The 20,108-nt window shown below is 43.2% G+C and overlaps 1 protein-coding gene across 2 annotated transcripts in view; it reads left to right on the forward strand.

Moving 5' to 3' along the window:
• Window positions 1-18,576, forward strand: part of LOC137421110 (TBC1 domain family member 2B-like) — an 85,066-nt gene extending 66,490 nt beyond the window's left edge. For both annotated transcript variants that reach the window (XM_078771893.1, XM_068106837.2), the window contains 3 exons: window positions 3,435-3,620; window positions 5,657-5,778; window positions 16,689-18,576. In XM_078771893.1, the coding sequence (XP_078628019.1) occupies window positions 3,435-3,620; window positions 5,657-5,778; window positions 16,689-16,860 (480 nt within the window). In that variant the 3' untranslated portion in view covers window positions 16,861-18,576. The remainder of the gene's footprint in view (window positions 1-3,434; window positions 3,621-5,656; window positions 5,779-16,688) is intronic.
• Window positions 18,577-20,108: the final 1,532 nt, after the last annotated feature.

Consider the following 20,108-nt stretch of genomic DNA (forward strand, 5'->3'; position numbering starts at 1 on the left):
AACACAATAAAAAAACCTCAATCCTCATATCCGCAATATATATATATATATATGTATATATATATATATATATATTGTTACGGTACGCGGTTAAGGATGTTATATTTGCTGAGCGGAGGCTCCGCGACCGAACAGTTGTTCCCCGACTAAACCCGATTCACCCAAACGTTGGCCGTATCGCGCCACCGCTATTCAATCGGGAAAAGACTAAGACGACGAATGCAAAGAGGAAGAAGAAGACGTACAGAAGAGTAACGGGGTTTATTATTATTTACACACATCTATCTATAATTCCAGTAATCTCTGTGTGTCTGTGTGTGTGTGTGTGTGTTTGTCTGTGACCGCTGTTTCTCGACAACTACCGGTCCGATATACTTGAAACTTGCCAGGTATATTGCTGGGGACCCGAGGATGTGCCTTTTCAAGGTTTTAAATTAATCGGACAAGTGGTTCCCAAGGTATGGTCACCGTACTCGCAAGCCGTTCGCTTTGGCTTTGCGAATGGACCAAACCATTTCATGTAAATAGAGGGGGGGGATATAATGTCGTTCGCTTTGGCTTTGCGAATGGACCAAACCATTTCATGTAAATAGAGGGGGGGGATATAATTTTAGATATATATATAGTACGGGCACGCCCTAGTAAGCAAAAAGAGCAGTCACGGGTATTTACAGCAGACATGAAAACGCAGGTGACACAGTGAAAATTACTAGCTTATACAGACTTAGTTACTACCCAGGACAGCACGAACAAAACAAACTCACGTACGCAAATGGGGAACTTGCAGGCAGGAATGGCTGGAAAGGATGAGCAGGTGGGATCACAGGGCACAGCGAGCAGGTCCACTCCGGGCGGGAAGCGGGGAGCCGGCAGCTCCTTGAAAGCCGCTTTACAGCGCACGCCGGCAGGGTCACTCGGCGGGTTGAAACGAGGCTGGTTGAAGCGGCTCTTTGTCAAAGGCTTTTCGTATCTCTCACGCAACTCCGGTGCTACTCTGAACTCTCTCCCGGTGGACTGCCGACCCTCTTACGCACCTGGACTCATCTGCCGTATCTCTGGTGTCGCTTGTCCCAGCGATCGTCGCACCCTTCTCCCCAAACCTTCAGCGCCGGTCTGACACGCCCTCTTCGGTTTCGGTACCGCCCTCCCCCCCCCGTGCTCTGTTTCGTGACCTTGTATGGTAATCCCACGGGCTTGTCTCCTTATTTGGGCATGGCGCCGACGGCACGCCCCTCATGGCGAGCCACGGGCTTGTTTCCTTATTTGGGCATGGGGCTGAACAGCCCCGCCCTTCGTGGTGCGCCCTGGGCTTGCCTCTCCCTGGCGCCCCCGCCCCTCCTGTTCAAACAGAGCACGGAGCACATATTCACTATCGCAGCGAAATGAGAGGGCGTGCACCCCACGCTTGTGAACTGCTTTACCCACAGATGGAGAGTTTGGCTGTGAAATGGAATTATTGAAGGGGAGCTATTCTTAATTGATTCGGTGCAATGGAGTATTATTTTAATGGAAGACAAGGCCTTACTCTAAAACACATAATAAGATATAAGCAACTGAACAAGGGTTTTATCGGGTCCTGCAATGTGGTGTTTCATGGAATAACTACCGGGACGCCCTTTTAACTTTTACACAACACTGGAGGCAGGAGGCGCAGAATAAACAATAATAATAATAAAGCACACAATAAAAAAAATACAGTCCTCATATCCGCAACAATATATATATATGTATATATATGTATATATATATATGTACCGTCACATGAAAAAGTAAGTACACCCCATGTAAAGTTTTGAGTTTTTCAACATATTTCAACATACAGCTATTTGATCTTCATTTCAACAATATTGATAGATAAAGGTGATATAATATCACAAATATCATGAAACATTTACATTTAGTAGTCCATTGTATAATTTAAATAAACATAAATGCTAATTTCGCATGTGGAAAAAGTACGTACACCCCTACATTTATCACTAATTCAAATACCTAAAATTAGAATGAGGTGCACCAGCCCAGGTGCAAATGATTAGAACATCGTTAGAGAGGATCTTGGAGGAACCTGTCTTATTTAAGCCACAGACATTTAGTTTGGTTTGCTCTTTGTTGTTGAAGTGTGCGGCGTCACCATGCCCAGATCAAAAGAGCTCTCTGAGGCCTTCAGAAAGAAGGTTATAGATGCCTTCGAGTCTGGGAAGGGATTTAAAAAGATCTCCAAACAATTTGAAATCAATCATTCGACTGTCCGGAAGATCATCTACAAATGGAGAAGATTCCAAACAACTGCCAACTTGTTCAGGCCAGGCCGCCCCAGCAAGTTCAGCCCGAGAGCAGACCGCAAGATGCTGAAAGAAGTCTCTAATAACCCCAGAATGTCATCACGGGACCTACAGGTAGCTCTTGCCACTGTTGATGTCAAAGTGCACGAGTCTACCATAAGAAAGAGGCTGCACAAATTTGATCTACATGGGAGGTGTGCCAGGAGGAAACCTTTGCTGTCCAGAAAGAACATCAGGGCAAGACTAAAGTTTGCCAATGAACACCTCGGCAAAGACCAGCACTTCTGGAACAATGTGTCCTGGACAAATGAGTCAAAGGTAGAGCTATTTGGCCACAGTACCAGAAGACATGTTTGGCGAAAACCAAAGACAGCATTTGACCACAAGAACCTGATACCAACTGTAAAGCATGGTGGTGGAAATATTATGGTTTGGGGCTGCTTTGCTGCATCAGGGCCTGGGCAGCTCACCATCATAGAATCCACTAGGAATTCTTCATTGTACCAGAGGGAGCTTGAGGATAATGTGAGGCCATCTGTCGGATAGTTGAAGCTCAACCGACGGTGGACCTTGCAACATGACAATGACCCTAAGCATACCAGTAAATCCATCAAGGAATGGCTGAAAAGAAAGAAATGGAGGGTTCTGGAATGGCCAAGTCAAAGCCCGGATCTAAATCCCGTCGAGATGTTGTGGGGGGATTTGAAACGAGCTGTTCATGCAAGAAACCCCTCAAACATCGCACAGCTGAAAGAATTCTGCATGGAGGAGTGGGCAAAAATTTCTCCCAGTCGATGTCAGAGACTGGTAGACAGTTATAAGAAACGCCTACTTGAGGTTGTTTCTGCCAAAGGGGGCAATACCACCTATTACAGCCAAGGGTGTACTTACTTTTTCCACATGCGAAATTTGCATTTATTTTTATTTAAATTACACAATGGACTACAAAATGTAAATGTTTCATGATATTTGTTATATTATATCACCTTTATCTATCAATATTGGTGAAATGAAGATCAAATAGCTGTATGTTGAAATATGTTGAAAAAGTCAAGACTTTACATGGGGTGTACTTACTTTTTCACGTGACTGTATATATGAGGTTGTTTCATTTTTACTGCATTGTAGGATTTGCTCACGTGTTGTTTGCAGGCTGATCAGCGTGTACTGAAAGACATGCTGGAGGACAAGCTACCCAGGCTGCATACTCACTTGCTGCAGCAGAACGTGGACCTATCTTTGATCACCATAAACTGGTTCCTTGTATTATTTGTTGACAGTTTGTCGACTGACATTCTGCTCAGGGCCTGGGACTCCATCCTATATGAGGGATGCAAGGTTAGACTGCTTTATTTTGATCCAACTCACTTTCCTCCACTTTAATAATTTGGGAATTTAATCACATCATCGTTTTTTGTGCAGAGGTTTCTTAAGTTCAATCTTAATTGATTTCTCCTTGTCTAAATTACTGTGCATCAGTGGTTTAAATCGAGTTATATCAAGTGGGTGGTAGTGCAGATCACTGGGTGGCAAGCTCTTTCATTGAGATGCATTGTCTGGGTTCCTTCCCTGGTGAGTTGGCCAGAACTGGTGATTGCCAGCAGAGGGCACTGCCTCTCAGAGGCCAATGCCCATTAGATGGATATGTGATGCTGGTTGTTCCACCTGAATTTAATTTTTTTTTTTTTGTTGTTTACAACATCGAGGCTCGTGTAAGAGCTAACATTAATCACAAAAAAACAAACTGACACATAAAACATATGATAAGGAAGCGGGAGACAAGATGGGGCAAGAGAGGGAAGCATACAAGTACAACAGTGGAGAACAGGGACATCAGGAGTTGTGGACATGAAGGATGTAATGGTTTCTCGTGTGCTGTGGTACCCCAGCTGAATTCACTAGTTTGTATGTCTCCACCGACAAAGTCGCCGGAGGCATTAAATTTTTGGGTTGTCCGTACGTCCATCCGTCCGTACGGGCTAAACCTCGTTTTTCACAGCAACCATATGTCCGCTGAGACAAAACTTTCAGGGTAGCAGTGACACCCATGCGGAATGTTTTGATGATAATTGTGACGTCATAGGTCACGTGGTATGACAGCCATCTTGGATTAAAAGCAAATAATGAAAAAAAAATTTTTCTCGGAAACCGCTGAATGGAAAAATTTGAAACTTGGCACATTGTCAAGTACTCCCAATGGTGAACAAAAGCATGGCAATGATGACATCATAGGTGAAGTGGTATACCAGCCAAAAATGTTTTAATCGAATTCCTTATCCTAAAAATCTGAAATTGCATGCACATGATCTATGACCCATTTGTATTGAAATATTAAATTTATGACATAGGTCGCATGGTTTGGCAGCCATTTTGGATTGAAGGAATATATTAAATAATTATATCACTGAAACCGCTCACCCTATCGATACGAAATTTTACAAATATCATCTAACAGCACTGTTGGATATAGTTTGAAAATGATGATGTCATATGTCACGTGGTTGGGCAGCCATCTTTGATAGAAAAACGAACCTAATCCGATCAACACGAAACTTCGCAAACGTGATCCCCGACCCATACATATCCAGAGTGATGGCATCTACCCATTGTGGGATTATGTGGAGGCATATTGTCGACACAGTCGCATTGTTCTATTTGTATTTTACTTTCTTATTTTTTTGTATACAGAGTCAAGTTTAATGTCAGAGCTAACACATTACACACAAAAGCATGCATGGACCCATAACACATACAATAAATAAAGGAAAGAGGGCCGTTGGGGGGGGGGGGGGGGGGTGGAGGGAGGGATGGAAGGGGTACATGGTATGAAGCAAATGAACACTACTAGGAATTCCAATTTCAATTACTGCTTGTATTATCTTTATGAGTAGGACTGCTTACAGTAGCTCATGCATGGTCGAGACCAAATGGTCTCAATTTTCTTGTTTGAAGTCAGTTTCTCCTCAGTGTCATGGTGTGTTTTTCTTTCTATGATTTTTTTGACATCCACACAAACTTCCAAACGACACAGATTGCTACTGGAATCGGCATATACTGGCAAGCGAGCCATATTGATCCTTGCAAACGACACGGATTGATATGAAACAACACAGATACTGGAATTTTATATGAAACAGTACATTTGGGATCAAATTGGTGCCCATTAAATTGGTGGGAAAGTTTCATGTTCATATTCTGTAAAAAAAAACATTTACGATTCACTTGGCGCCCTGTTTTAAACATTGATTGGAAAAAAAAGGAACTTTGAAGAAATTACACAATGAGATGGAGGTGAGGCAGCATTAAACGGTAATTATTCTCAACTGAGATAACTAAAAAAGTGACAAACAATCCCTTTTTCTTTTTCTCAAAAGGTGATCTTCCGATTTGCTCTGGCCCTCTTTAAGTACAAAGAAGAAGAGATTTTGAAGCTGCAAGATTCTTCTACCATTTTCAACTATTCAAGTTGTTTTCCACGAATGATCCTCGATTTCAAGTGAGTGACCATACAATAGTTTGTGTGAATGTCTATACGAGTTATAACTCATCAACACAAAATAAACTTAGTGTGGGGTTTTTTCGACCGTTATTAACCAGCATTGTTAACTGCTGCAGATTTATTTTATTCCTAACTCAAGACCCTGAGATCTCAAGGCAGCCACGTTAACTGTTCAGCCAACACCAGGCTTCACAGACAAGGTTACCTGTGCATACCTGTGCACACAAGGTTAATCCTGATGTACTGTCCGCAAGAAACAAAATCAAAGCTGACAAATCAGATAGCAGTGCCAATGTCCCAATATAGGAAATTGGTCACAATGAATATGAATGAATGAATGATCGTTTTAAGGCCATTTTCCCCGCTAGAGCGGGGGTTAGCCTTGCGGGCCCCATGACAATCATGGTTCCCTGTTTAAGGCAATGTTTTATGGCCGGATGCCCTTCCTGACGCCAACCCTTGGTCACGCTCTAACGATGCCCAGAGATACGGTGTACCTATTCTGAATCCGGGTACACACCGTGGAGTTTGCCAGTTAAGAGGAAGCATCGTTCATTTTTGCAGGAAAGCACCAAATTTGGCACAGATGTAGTATGGACCTATACAATTGTTTTCCTGAGGGGCGCCCAAAAATTCAGAACCCCTGGTGGCGGCCATATTGAATTTCAACATGACCGCCCTCTGTGACCTATTTCCCTCAATAATTTCTATACTATGAGCGATAACACCACAGTTCCAGTGTCTTACCCCATGTTTTCATGGTCTCCGAATCCAATGGGATCAATTGCATAAAGATTGGCATCCATCATCTTTAATTTCAAGATGGCCGCCATGGTGTTTCCATTTTCCTTGAATCTCTCATAGTATTTTAGGTAAAATTTCAATTCCAAGTGATACACATTGTTTTATTGGTCTCTGATAACAATGGAATGGTATTAATTAATCAAAGTTACATGGGGTAAGACACTGGAACTCCCCTCAGGAAAACAATTGTATAGGTCCATACTACATCTAGCACCAAATGTAATGTTTCGATACTATAGTATGCCATGTAAGACGTGTCTGCCACAGCGTTTGATTGCCATTATTTAATTAGTTTATCTAATCACAATCTAATCAATAATAATAATACTTTATCTGTGTAATACATGTCCATTATGTCACTTTTATTTTATGTATGAATTATATATATTTTTTCAAATCCTATTTCTTTCTTTCAGATTGAGAAAATGTCCAAAAAGTTCACCCTGGTTCAACCTCACCCTAGTGGGAGCCATGATGATCCACCAGACATCCCATCAACTGACTGGAGTCTATGTGTCCTTTGTCAAGAGACGACATCAGAATCGCTTCAACAGCCAAAGAGGGGCACACGCTTGGATGCTGATGTGAGCTACAAGTTGTTGGATGGTCAGCTGAAGTTAGCACAGGAAAAGGGCTACGATCCATTCAAGATCGACCTCGATCGCATTGATGACGGCAATGGCATTGAAATGACATTGATATCGAACACTGCATCGTGGCATAAGTCCTGCAGAAGTAAACTTTCTGTCTCCAAAATTGATAGGTATGCCTCTGCCAAGAGCGGACATTAGATGGATCAGAAGCACAGCAGGGAGGTAGTCCAGTGAAAACACGTCGTCTCATCAATCTGTCACACATTAGTGAGCAATCAGAACCAACTTGTTTCTTTTGTGATGGACTGGGTGGAGATGCTGGACTCTATAGGGCTTCTACATTTGGTTTAGACGAAAATGTCCGACGCTATGCTGTAATGCTGAAAGACACTCACTTGCTAAGAAAACTTGCTGGAGGAGATATGGTGGCTATTGAGGCTAGGTATCATAAGCGGTGTCTAAGTGCACTTTACAACCGTGCCTCTAAAGTGTTCTTAGGTCATCAATCTAACAAAGCAGACAGGGAAGAGGATCAAAGGTGTCGTAGCATTGCCTTTGCTGAATTATTGTCTTACATTGAAGAGGCACGGAAGTGTGAGCAGGGTCTTGCCACTGTCTTTAGGTTAGCAGATTTAGTGAACATCTACAAAGACCGACTGATAGACCTTGGTGTTGGAGAGGATGTGAATGTGAATTCCACACGTTTGAAAGACAGCTTACTGTCATACTGTCCATCCCTGTCAGCCAGTAAAAAGGGGAATGATGTGATACTAGCTTTTGACACTGATGTTGGGGATGCTCTGAAGAGAGCTTGCGAAAGCGACTTCGATGCTGCAGCTATTAACTTGGCCAGGGCAGCACAGATAGTGAGAAGACAGATCTTTCAAGGGAATTATTGTTTTGATGGGACTTTCGCAGATGCCAGCATTCCAAGTTCTCTCTTAGCTTTGGTGACCATGATTTTAGAAGGTCCTAGCATTGTGCATCAGACAGGGAAAGAGGAGTCAGTTGCAAAAGCAGGTAGGACTTTTGCACAGTTGCTTGCATTTAATAGTGTGAAATCAGCAGCAAAGGAAAGGGAAACCGTTCGCCACAACAGAGACCGAGAAAATCCGGTACCAATCTACATAGCATTAAAAGTACATTCTGAAATGCGCAGTCGGCAGCTCATAGATCGCTTCTATAGTCTAGGACTGTGTGTGTCGTACGACCGCATCGGGATTGTCAGCGAGTGCTGCAAATGCTGCTATTCAACAGTTTGAAGCCGATGGTGTTGATTGTCCTCCCAAGCTACGCTCTGGCGTTTTCACGACAGCACAAGCAGACAATATCGACCACAATCCCAGCTCGGTGACTGCAAAGGATTCCTTCCATGGAACTGCGATATCGCTTTGCCAGCACCCAACAGAGGATGATCCTGGAGAAGACCGTGGAAGATTGATAATATTGAAAGAGGGACCCAAACAAATTCAACCACTCCCTGCAACCTACACAAGTGTGTTGCCTGCTGATGGCTTTCCAAAACACCTCTTTGCGCTGAAACTGCAAGGGCCTGTAAAGGCAATGTCTGATGCATGGGTGCAAGACAGAAAGTTGGAGACAAACTGGTTGGAGGAACTGAAAAGATGGTATGATTCAGGGAAATCAGATCGTGATGAGTTCATATCTTGGGCTGCATATCATGCTGGCCACCTACATCAGATGGTGAAGCCGAAGGCGACCACAGCCTTGATGCCAATGTTTAGAGAAAAATCAACATCTGTTGCCATGATCACTCACGTCATAAAAGTTGTAAAGGCTGCCACACAACTCAGGAATCCAGAGCAAGTACCAGTCATCACGATGGATCAACCCCTCTATGCACTTGGCAAGCGGATACAGTGGAGTCATCCTGAACTTTATGGTGAAGACAAATTGGTTATGATGTTGGGGCCACTGCACACGGAGATGGCTGCCCTCAAGACAATTGGTGATTTCATGGACAGCAGTGGATGGACGAATGCCATAACCAAGGCTAACATCGCTACAGCGGGTACAGCTGATTCTCTAATCCATGCATCCAACTTGTGCAAAACCAGGCACGCACACCAAGTCACAGCAGCCGCACTACACATTTTGCAGAAGAAAGCATATGGAATGTATCTGGAGGTCACAGATCAACCAAGAAGCTTTGACGACTGGTGCTCAGGACAAAGAAATAGCCATCCACAGTTTTTGTACTGGTCTACTGTCTTAGACTTCCAGCTGTCCATCTTCCAGTTTGTCAGATCCATTCGTTGCTCAAACTTCAAGCTCTATGTGGAGTCCACAGCACAACTAGTATCCTGGTTTTTTCCAGTGGATCACACTAACTATGCCAGATGGTTGCCTGTTCATGTGCGAGATATGTTGGTGCTCCGAGAAACTAGTCCACATGTCTACCAGAACTTCTGCCAGGGCTCATTCACTGCCAACAAGACTGGATGGAAATTCTCATCAATAGGCCTCGATCAGGCTCACGAACAATTGAATGTACTCGTGAAAGGAGACGGTGGAGCGGTTGGCCTGACTGAAAACCCTGCTGCACTGAGAAGGTGGATGACAGCGGGCCCTGAGGTAGCTCGAATGATCGAAGAGTTTGAAGAGTTGTACTTGAAGCCGAAGGAGCAAAGGGACCTACACCATGAACAAACTGGTAGTATACAACAAGCATTTGCCAAAGATGTGCGCTCCCTTGTTTCAACCATTGAGAAGATGGGCAACTCGTTCGAAGATGACAGCAATGATCTTCTATCACTTGAATTGAAGGAAATAATGCCATCCAGCATTAGAGAGACTGTCATGCACGTTAAAAAGATTGGTAAAACACAGTACCAAACATTCATAGAAGAGCGTCTGGAGAAGCAGGAGAAAGCTATAGATGATGTAATCTCTCGGAATAAGCTTCCACTTTTCAATAGTCCAAAGGAGGTTGGTCAATCAAAGGTGAAGGGAATGATAGCAGAACTCAAGAATGACTGCCATCTGTTTTCACGATTGTACATTGTGAGTCAGCAGCGAGAAGGAGACTTGGACAACTTCTTCTGCCATGAGAACCAGGCGTTTCCTCCAGCGATCACCAACAATGGCAAAATGCGGCAGGGCGCTAAATCGGACCTCTTACAATCGTTGGAGAAAGTTTCCCCTGTTGTCCATGTGGGTCCACAGGTGGAGGCAAAGGTCTTTGATGGGGCGGCAGTTGTCCACCTTCTGCCAGGGGACTCAACAAAAAACTTCTATGAATATGGCCAGAACATTTTCATCCCATACTTTGAAGGACAACTGCGAGACACCAGCCGTGTAGACATTGTATGGGACACCTATCATCCAGACAGCCTAAAATCTGCCACATGTCAAGAGAGGGGGTCCAGATCGCGCCATCGCATTCTACCTGCAACGAAGATACCAGGGAACTGGAAAAGTTTCTTGCGGAATGATGAAAACAAGGAGGAGTTGTTCAGATTCTTATCGCATATGGTGGTGGATGGTTTGAAAGGAAAGGAGATCTATGCAACTATTGGTGACAGCGTGCTAACATCGCAACCAGATGCCAACATCAAGAACCTGAGCCCATGTACACAAGAAGAAGCGGATACAAGAGTCCTTTTACATGTCCTGGATGCCGTGAAAAAGGGGAGAAAACGCGTATTGATTCGAACTGTAGATTCTGATATTGTGGTCTTGGCAATAGCACACTACTTTACCTACCAATCACACGGTGTGGAGGAACTCTGGATTGCCATTGGCACTGGCAAAAGCTACCGCTACCTTGCCATCCATAAAATTGCCACCGGCCTTGGCCGCAGGAAGTCCGAGTCTTTGCCATTATTTCATGCCTTCACTGGCTGCGACACAGTGTCATTTTTTGCCCAAATTGGGAAAAAGACAGCCTGGAAGGCTTGGGAGGCATACCCCAGCATCACGCAGACCTTTCATGCTCTCGCTTATAGGCCATCTTTGGACGCTATTACTATGGAACTACAGAGCATAGAAAGATATGTTGCCATCCTCTATGACCAGACTACCGAGATGAAGTCAGTGAATGACATGCACCAACACTTATTCACGAAGAAGGCAAGAACAATTGATCACATTCCCCCAACAGCAGACGCCTTCGAACAACACCTAAAACGTGCATGTTTTCAGCCTGGACACATATGGAGTCAGGCACCTGTGCCCTACCCAGAACTTCCATCACCAGCTGATTGGGGCTGGATGAAAACAGGGACTTCTTGGACACCAATTTGGACCACAATACCACTGATACAGGAGGCATGTTCAGAGCTTACAAGCTGCCATTGTAAGTCGGCCTGTAAAGGAAATTGTAAATGCTCCAGGGCAAATCTGCCCTGCACATCACTGTGTGACTGCGATGGACAGTGCTTGTGGTACTACGCGTCTGTGCGAGAGCCTCCACCTTTCAAGTGCCCACAATATTTTAAGTTAAAACTGCAACTGTGTGTAACTTTGATTAATTAATACGATTCCATTGTTATCAGAGACCAATAAAACAATGTGTATCACTTGGAATTGAAATTTTACCTAAAATACTATGAGAGATTCAAGGAAAATGGAAACACCATGGCGGCCATCTTGAAATTAAAGATGATGGATGCCAATCTTTATGCAATTGATCCCATTGGATTCAGAGACCATGAAAACATGGGGTAAGACACTGGAACTGTGGTGTTATCGCTCATAGTATAGAAGTTATTGAGGGAAATAGGTCACAGAGGGCGGTCATGTTGAAATTCAATATGGCGGCCACCAGGGGTTCTGAATTTTTGGGCGCCCCTCAGAAAAACAATTGTATAGGTCCATACTACATCTGTGCCAAATTTGGTGCTTTCCTGAAAAAATGAAAGTTACACCCTTTTGTTCGGTCTTAACTGCCTAAGTAGTGATCATTCATCCCAGCAAGCTGGTGCTCAATTTGCTGACCTCGTAGGATGACAGGCTGAGTCAACCCCCCTGGCGTTAATTCAGCGATCGACCGGGATTCGAACCCAGGATCCCAAGCCGGCACCCTAACCGCTAAGCCAACACCAGGCTAAAAATTGGTCACAATCAGAAAAAAAAAATATCAAGCTGGAAACAAAACAAGGAAACTGCTTATTATAAACAAAATGTTCTATAAAAACCGATGCATCCCCACAATTTTCCAGCCCAGACGAGGATCATCTCACATCATGGGTGCACATCGCCTATCCCTCATGAAAGTGGATAAGATAAAGTGGTGTCCATTAAGAAATATCTTCGGCCTTCCTGCGATACAAAAATTGGGGAAAAATACAAACAATTCAATCAGCAAACAGATCTTTGGTTATTGAACCCAGAAGCATCAAATATCCTTTCAGATCAACTTTATCCTGATAAACTATTTCGTTGTTATTGATTCAAAAAGCACAGAAAATTATAATTTACAATGGCAATTCAATCGTCATTCTTTGCGAACAAAGTTTCACTTCGATTTATGTTAGATTTTTTTTGTTCATCAATGGGAATCTACTTCTTTTGTCATATGCAGCACATGGCTGCAGGTGGCATCATTTATTGGGGGTGCAGATGTGCCACTGATGCAGTGCCCCCTGGATGTCAGAGTAGGAGTTTGGAATTTGTTCATTGTGTCGGCGATATTGTGGTATGGGTAGTATGGATGATTGCAGAAAGTATGGATGGACTGAAGGAGAAGATGAACAAGTGGAAGGAATGTATGGAGACAAAAGGTCTGAAGGTGAATATCGGAAAAACGAAGGTGATGGCAAGTGGTAAAGCATGTGGTGAGGTGGAAAGAACTGGGAAGTGGCCATGTGCTGTGTGCAGGAAGGGTGTCGGAGTGAACTCCATTCAATGTACAATGTGCGCTGAGTGGTTTCATCAAAAATGTAGTGGTTTGAGAGGGTCATTAACCAGTGTGGCAGCGACATTCAAGTGTAAGGTGTGCACAGAGGGAGGTGCAGATGGAGGAAATGTTGAGTTGGATCTTGGAGACGGCGTGAAGCTGGAAGGTGTGAAAACATTTTGTTACCTAGGAGACATGCTGAATGGAGAAGGTGGATCAGACTCGGCAACGGTTGCTAGAGTGAGATGTGCATGGAAGAAGTTTTGGGAACTGAGTGGCGTGCTGATGAGGAGGAGAGTGTCGCTGAAGCTGAAGGGAAAGGTGTATGCTGCATGTGTGAGAAGTGTTATGATTTATGGGAGCGAGACATGGGTAATGAACGTAGAGCAGCAACGAAGGTTGGAAAGGGTGGAAATGCGAATGGTTCGACGGATGTGCGGAGTATCGTTGAGAGAGAGGAAGACAAATGATGAATTGCGAAAGATGCTGGGAATAGAGCCTGTGATTGATGCTGTGAAGAGGAACAGGTTGAGATGGTTTGGTCATGTGTTGAGGAAGGATGAAAGTGACTGGTTGAGAAGAGTGATGGAAATGAATGTAGAAGGAAGTAGAGGACGGGGAAGACCGAGAAAGACTTGGCTAAAGATGGTCGAAGAAGAAATGCGGGCAAGGGCGTTAACAAGGAGAGATGCAGAAAATAGGGCAAAATGCAGAAGATTGTCATGGGGACCGCAAGGCTAACCCCCGCTCTTGCAGGGAAAATGGCCTTAAAATGCCTGTTGTTGTTGTTGTTGTTGTCGGCGATAGCTCACCTCCTCTTCACAAAGGACACCCATTGATCAATCGCTCTGCCTGTGAAACACCAGGATGAACGTTTATAGCTGGGCCGAGATCAAACCCAGGCTAACATTAAACTAGAGAGGTTCCAGGGAACCTGAACTCAACTGGTCTATTTCAATATAGTCAGAATATGCATAGTAGAACCACAAACTATATAGTTTATATGTGCTAAAAATATGACAAAAATTGATTTTTCAATATGGCCGCCCTGCCGCACCCATTTTTGGGCGTGCAACGCCCAAATGCAATCCCAAACTAATTTATGTCTTAAAGATGCTGCATAACAAGTTTCATCAAATTTAATCAGTATTTGTGACTTTTAGAGCGTAGACGTCGAATTGTTTACAGACGACAGACAGAAAGACAGAAAGACAGACAGAAGGACGACGGACGACGGATACTGTGTGTCGACAAAAACTCAGCTGGACATAGTCCAGTTGAGTTAAAAAAGTACAAAGGCAAAAAGTAGTTCGTATTTGAGAATGGGTAATTGTTTTTTCTACTGTCAACGAAGGCTCATGTAGGTGCTTGTACACATACCACTTGCAGACCAATGATGTTGGTTAGACATTGTTCTACTTTTTACATTCATCACAAGATATATTCATAGTCATTGGACAAATGCATATAATATATGTGATTTGAACCTGGGTTCTCAGCATTATGGGTTAGGGGGTTTAGATGGGAACACAAACAGGCCATCCTATTCTACCATATAAAACGCAATGTCAGTTTGTGTATTTGTACAGATTTCTGTCCCCCTTCATAAGGGTAGGTTTTAAAGTTTAATGTAGTAGCACGTATGCGTGTTCACTTCAGTCTATTTTTGAGGATAAAACAAACTCTGTTTGATAAAGCAGCTGTTCACCACCATCTCTTATCTTCCCCCATCCAAAACCTGATCACTTCTACCCCCATTAATTCACCCCAGATCCACTTTTTTTGAAATACCGACTTCTTTCCTGGAAGTTCTAGCAGTGCCCATGTGTTTTTCCTCTCCCTCCCTCCCCCCACCTTCCCATGCCTCCTCCCTCCCCCCCCCCACCTTCCCATGCCTCCTCCCTCCTCCCCCACCTTCACATGCTTCCTCCCTCCCCCCCCCCCACCTTCACATGCCTCCTCCCTCCCCCCCCACCTTCCCATTCCTCCCCCCCCCCCCCCAAGCCCTCTCCCTCCCACAGATCTCCCTATGTCCTTGTTCTCTGCTGTTGTACTTGTGTGCTTCCCTCTCTCTCCCCATCTTGTCTACCACTCCCTTCATTGTATGTTTTGTTTGTCCGATTGTTTTTTTTAAACTCAACTGGACTATGTCCAGCTGAGTTTTGGTCGACACCCAGTGTCCGTCGTCCGTCTGTCGTCTGTCTGTCTGTCTGTCTGTCGTCTGTAAACAATTCGATATCTACGCTCTACAAGTCACAAATATTGATGAAATTTGATGAAACTTGTTATGCAGCATCTTTAAAACATAAACTAGTTTGGGATTGCATTTGGGCGTTGCACGCCCAAAAATGGGTGCGGCAGGGCGGCCTTATTGAAAATCAATTTTTGTCATATATTTTTAGCACATATAAACTATATAGTTTGTGGTTCTATTATGCATATTCTAACCATATTGATATAGACCAGTTGAGTTCAGGTTCCCTGGAACCTCTCTAGTTTTGTGATTGATGTTATCTCTTACACGAGCCTCAATGTTGTATACAAAAACAAAACAAAAATAAACTCGAAAAACATATTCCATAAAATAGTAATTATGTCTCTTCTATTGGAATTGTAGACGGTGGCTTGTAAACTGAGCCTCAAGGGTGGTGTACAGAAGCGTTCTTTTTAAATAACAATAAAAACAAGGCGCAGGGAGGGGAAATTCGCTGCACATGATGTGCAACACGTGCAGAGTAAAACGAGTGTCCATTTACATGCATATAAAAAAAAAAAACCACCTTTAGAGGCCATTTTTCCCCGCAAGCGGGGGTTGGCCTTTTTCGGGAACCGTGGTTGTATGTTGTTTTTCGGTCCCCTTTTTGAAGCAATGTTTTACGGCCAGATGCCCTTCCTGACGCCAACCCTTTTTGCTGCCTTTAACGACAAGCAGGGAATTACCAGTGAACTGGTACTCAATTTGCCGACCTCAGAAGGATGACAGGCTGAGTCAACCCCCCTGGCGTTAATTCAGCGATCGACCGGGATTCGAACCCAGGATCCTAGGATCCTAAGCCGGCACCCTAGCCGCTAGCCCAACACCAGGGATTACGACACCATTTACAGAAGAAGACGAAGACGATTATCGATGTAAGACGAATTTACTCTCAGACGAAGCACACAACACCATTTACATCCATATGATGTCTTATAAATAAGGAAGATATAAGCACACCTGGCACTAGGCCGAGGCTTCAGATTTTGGCACGCTCACGAGGCTGCTCCGTCGAATAAATTGTTCAAACCTGTCATTTTTGACGGGCTTTTTACTATTATTAATATATTATCCAGCTCACAGCTGGAAAACAATCACTCGAGGAAAAGCTGGTGCACCGGAAGTGGATGCGATTTAAAATATCCAAAAGTAAGGACTTCATATAAATGAAATTGCTGTATTACATTTTTTATTTGCGTAACCCATTATATCTTTTCATAATGTAAGCTTACCTTAAAATCGTGTCCGTTTAATCACCCCACTCTGTGGAATTTAATACTGAGTTCAGATTGTTCTATCTTGTTCTAGCCCAAGAAACCAAAGCAAGTGTCCTACCTCAGTGTTCCTCGACATTCTTGTTTATCAAATGATAGTGCCATTGTGTCTGTCCCACCAGGAAACTATCCCATCTTGCCTTTCGAGAACTGAACCCAATACGGTCTCGTACACTGATGCAGCTGCGGGCAACACACATGGCTCGCCTGAAAGAAGAACTGGGAGAGTTTGAACGGCTCCAACAGGATATGCCGTCTTGGCGTGACAGAGACAAAACTCTGAAGGCCCCATGACAGCACCAACCAGCAATGCCAGAAATGGACTGTGCTTACTACCGGAGCTGACACCGTCAGGCCAGTGAGCTTCCCTCTTCATGAAAAATGGCGAGTTGTATCAAATTTGTTTGTTTTGCCTCCTTGGATTTTGCCTCGGAATTCCGGTTCTTATCGTCACCGTTTGCTTTATGCTCCATGTGTCCGGGTACGAATGCATCACTCATTTGCATGAGCCTCAAAGAGCAGAATGCATTTTGCAACGTCTACATTTCCCTGTATGAATTAACGATAATTTTAACCCTGATCTCGCAATAGTAGAGGGTGGTCAGTGATTGTTGATTTAGATAGTTTGTAAATAAATGCTGCTTATGGTCACATGACCATGGACACAGCGGTTGGGTATGGATGCACCTCAAGTAATGTTTCCTGCACATTATTCCATGACAAATGGGGCTCGCAAGGGGGAGGCATTAGACAAGTTTTTGAAAACTTTACATGGAAAGTGGCCTAACTTAAAAGTAATTCTTCCTCTTTATTTCTTGATAATTTAACCAGTTGCAAAAATAACTCCATGAGCACCTGTTTGGATTATAGGCCACACCGTCACCTTTGCATTGGGAAGTTTCCGAATACTTAAAGTTTAAGTTTTGAACGACTACATTATTAAAAGGAGGATTACTTTTGGGTAATCTAACATATAAAACGCAATGTCAGATTGTGTCTTTGTACTGTTGTCTGCCCCCCTTCATAAGGGTATGTTTTAAATGCCAAACTTTTAACACGAATGTGTGTTCACTACGGTCTGTTTTTGAGGATAAAACAAGCTCGAAAAACATTTTCCATAAAAGAGTAATGATGTCTCTTCTATTGGAATTGTAGACGGTGGCTTGCAAACCGAGCCTCAAGGGCGGTGTACAGAAACGTTTTTTTTAAACATCAATAAATGCAAAGCACAGGAAGGTGAAATTCGCTGCACGTGATGTGCAACACGTGCAGAGTAAAACGAGTGTTAATTTACGTCTGTAAGATGTCTAATAAATAAAGAAGATATCAGCACATATGACACTAGGCCGAGGCTTCAGACTTTGGCTTGCGCACGAGGCTGCACCATCGAAGAAACTGTTCCAAGGCGTCATTTTCGATGGATTTTTTTTTACTCGCGCTCATATATTTCCCCCCATTTCCACCATTACTTACCAAACTGACTTGAATCACTGTCTACCTCTCCCTGGGTTGGAAACTCGGCCTAGCTTAAACTGTCATCCTGATGTGTCACAGCCAGGGTGAATCATCAATGTGTGTGCCTTCCCTCGGAAACGGCAAACCACCCAGTGTAATCCCTGCCATGAGGCCTTTTGGCAGCACAGAGCCTTTCTTTGGGCAGAGAACCAGAGTTATCGTTTAATCCATCTATTATTGTGAATTTTACTTGATTCGTATACAAATTGTACATGTGTTTTTGTGTAATACATTGTATACAGACAATTTAGGCTAATTAACGATAATCCTTTGCGATATGCACTCGTGTAATAATTATCTTGTATTATATGTAGAAGAGGTTTATAGTTTTAAAGAATGCTCATATATTGGTACCACATTATTGCTTTGTGTGCACAAGGTCAGGTTGAAATATTTTGTGAAACGTGTCCTGTGTCTTTTGCAAATGCATTTGGATGCACTATCGATGTAAGATTATTCCTTAAAGTGAACAAAATAAAAGTTTCATTGCATTGCACGGCATGTGTGTTTGTTTTGACATACAGTATATGCTGACTTCCTGTGTACAATACCCCAGCATCCCCTCTCCCTACCTCCCTTTCCCAGACTCTCAGAGAACATCCCCTTCCCTGCTCCCTCCCTCCCCCAATCCCCACTCCCAGCATGCTACTTGTTTGTCCATGTCTGTTTTCTTATCCTTCAGATTATGGGAAACGACCTCGAGTGTACCTAGCCCTCAATGACGTCACAGTGTTTACATTGGTAAAAATGAATATTGTAGTAAATATTTAATTTTATAAAGATGTGCCACTTTTCTTTATGAAGCTATAATTTTTGATATCTGTATATAATTTCCTAATAACTTTAAAAATTGCAGGATTGACTAATAACAACAGCCTTGATTGACTGTAAACAACATCATCTGAGTAGGTGAGGCAGCCATATCACACATATTTTTCTGTCGTGTTCATTCGCAACCACCTTCTCAGATCATCGGCTGGTTGTCCACAATCAATCAAGCATGGTACAATAGCACCATTAATACCTGTCTCTAATTAAGTCCAATGTTCGTCACATTGAAATAAGCGTAGCCTGGCTGTAACCCACAATTCCTTGCAGTAAATGTGACGTAATTGGGTTTGGAGTTTCATTACTTCTGCCACCAAAAATGGATGGAGGTTATGTTTTCATCCCCGTCTGTCTGTCTGTCTGTCTGTTTGTTTGTTTGTCTGTGAACAAGATATCTCAAAGAGTTGTGGACGGATTCGGACGAAATTTGGCAGACAGGTAACGTATGTGAAAAGGACGCAATTATTCGATTTTGGTCAAGATCCGGATCCGGATCCGGCTACTGGAATTTTTAAGTGATCCTTCACCATTGGGAGATCGGGTGAAAAACGATACATAGCAGGATATCGCAAATGGTTGTGGACGGATTTGGACGAAACTTGGTGGATAGATTGGGTGTTCGACAAGGAAGAATCGTTTCAATTTTGGTGAAGATCTGAATATGGATTCGGATATGAGAATATTTAATTTTTAAGTGAACTTCACCATTGGGAGATAGGGCCAAAAACAATACATACCAGGACATCGCAAATGGTTGTGGACGGATTTGGACGAAACTTGGTGGATAGATTGGGTGTTCGACAAGGAAGAATCGATTTAATTTTGGTGAATATCCGGATCCGGATCCGGCTGGTAGAAAATTTTAAGTGATTCTTCACCATTGGGAGATATGGTCAAAAACGATATACAGCAGGATATCTGAAAAAGTTGTGGACGGATGATTTTGATTCAATATGATTCTGTTTGTGATTTTCTGGTCTACTCTGGGATACAAAACGTAAACTTTTCACATGGTGGATGTATATGCTCTCTACTGAGTGCCGTTCTAGTTAAGTGGTGAGACAGGGGATGTTATAATTGGTAAACTTAATTTAAACTAGCAAAAAGTACCTGTCCCAAGTAACAGGAAAAGTTAGCAAAACTGATGGGAAAAGATTCGTTCATCTATCAATTTAAAGTGCAGGGTGTCCCAGAAATCT

This window comes from Myxine glutinosa, chromosome 2, assembly GCF_964187855.1.
Source record: "Myxine glutinosa chromosome 2, kmMyxGlut1.1, whole genome shotgun sequence".
In the NCBI taxonomy this organism is placed as follows: Eukaryota; Metazoa; Chordata; class Myxini; order Myxiniformes; family Myxinidae; genus Myxine; species Myxine glutinosa.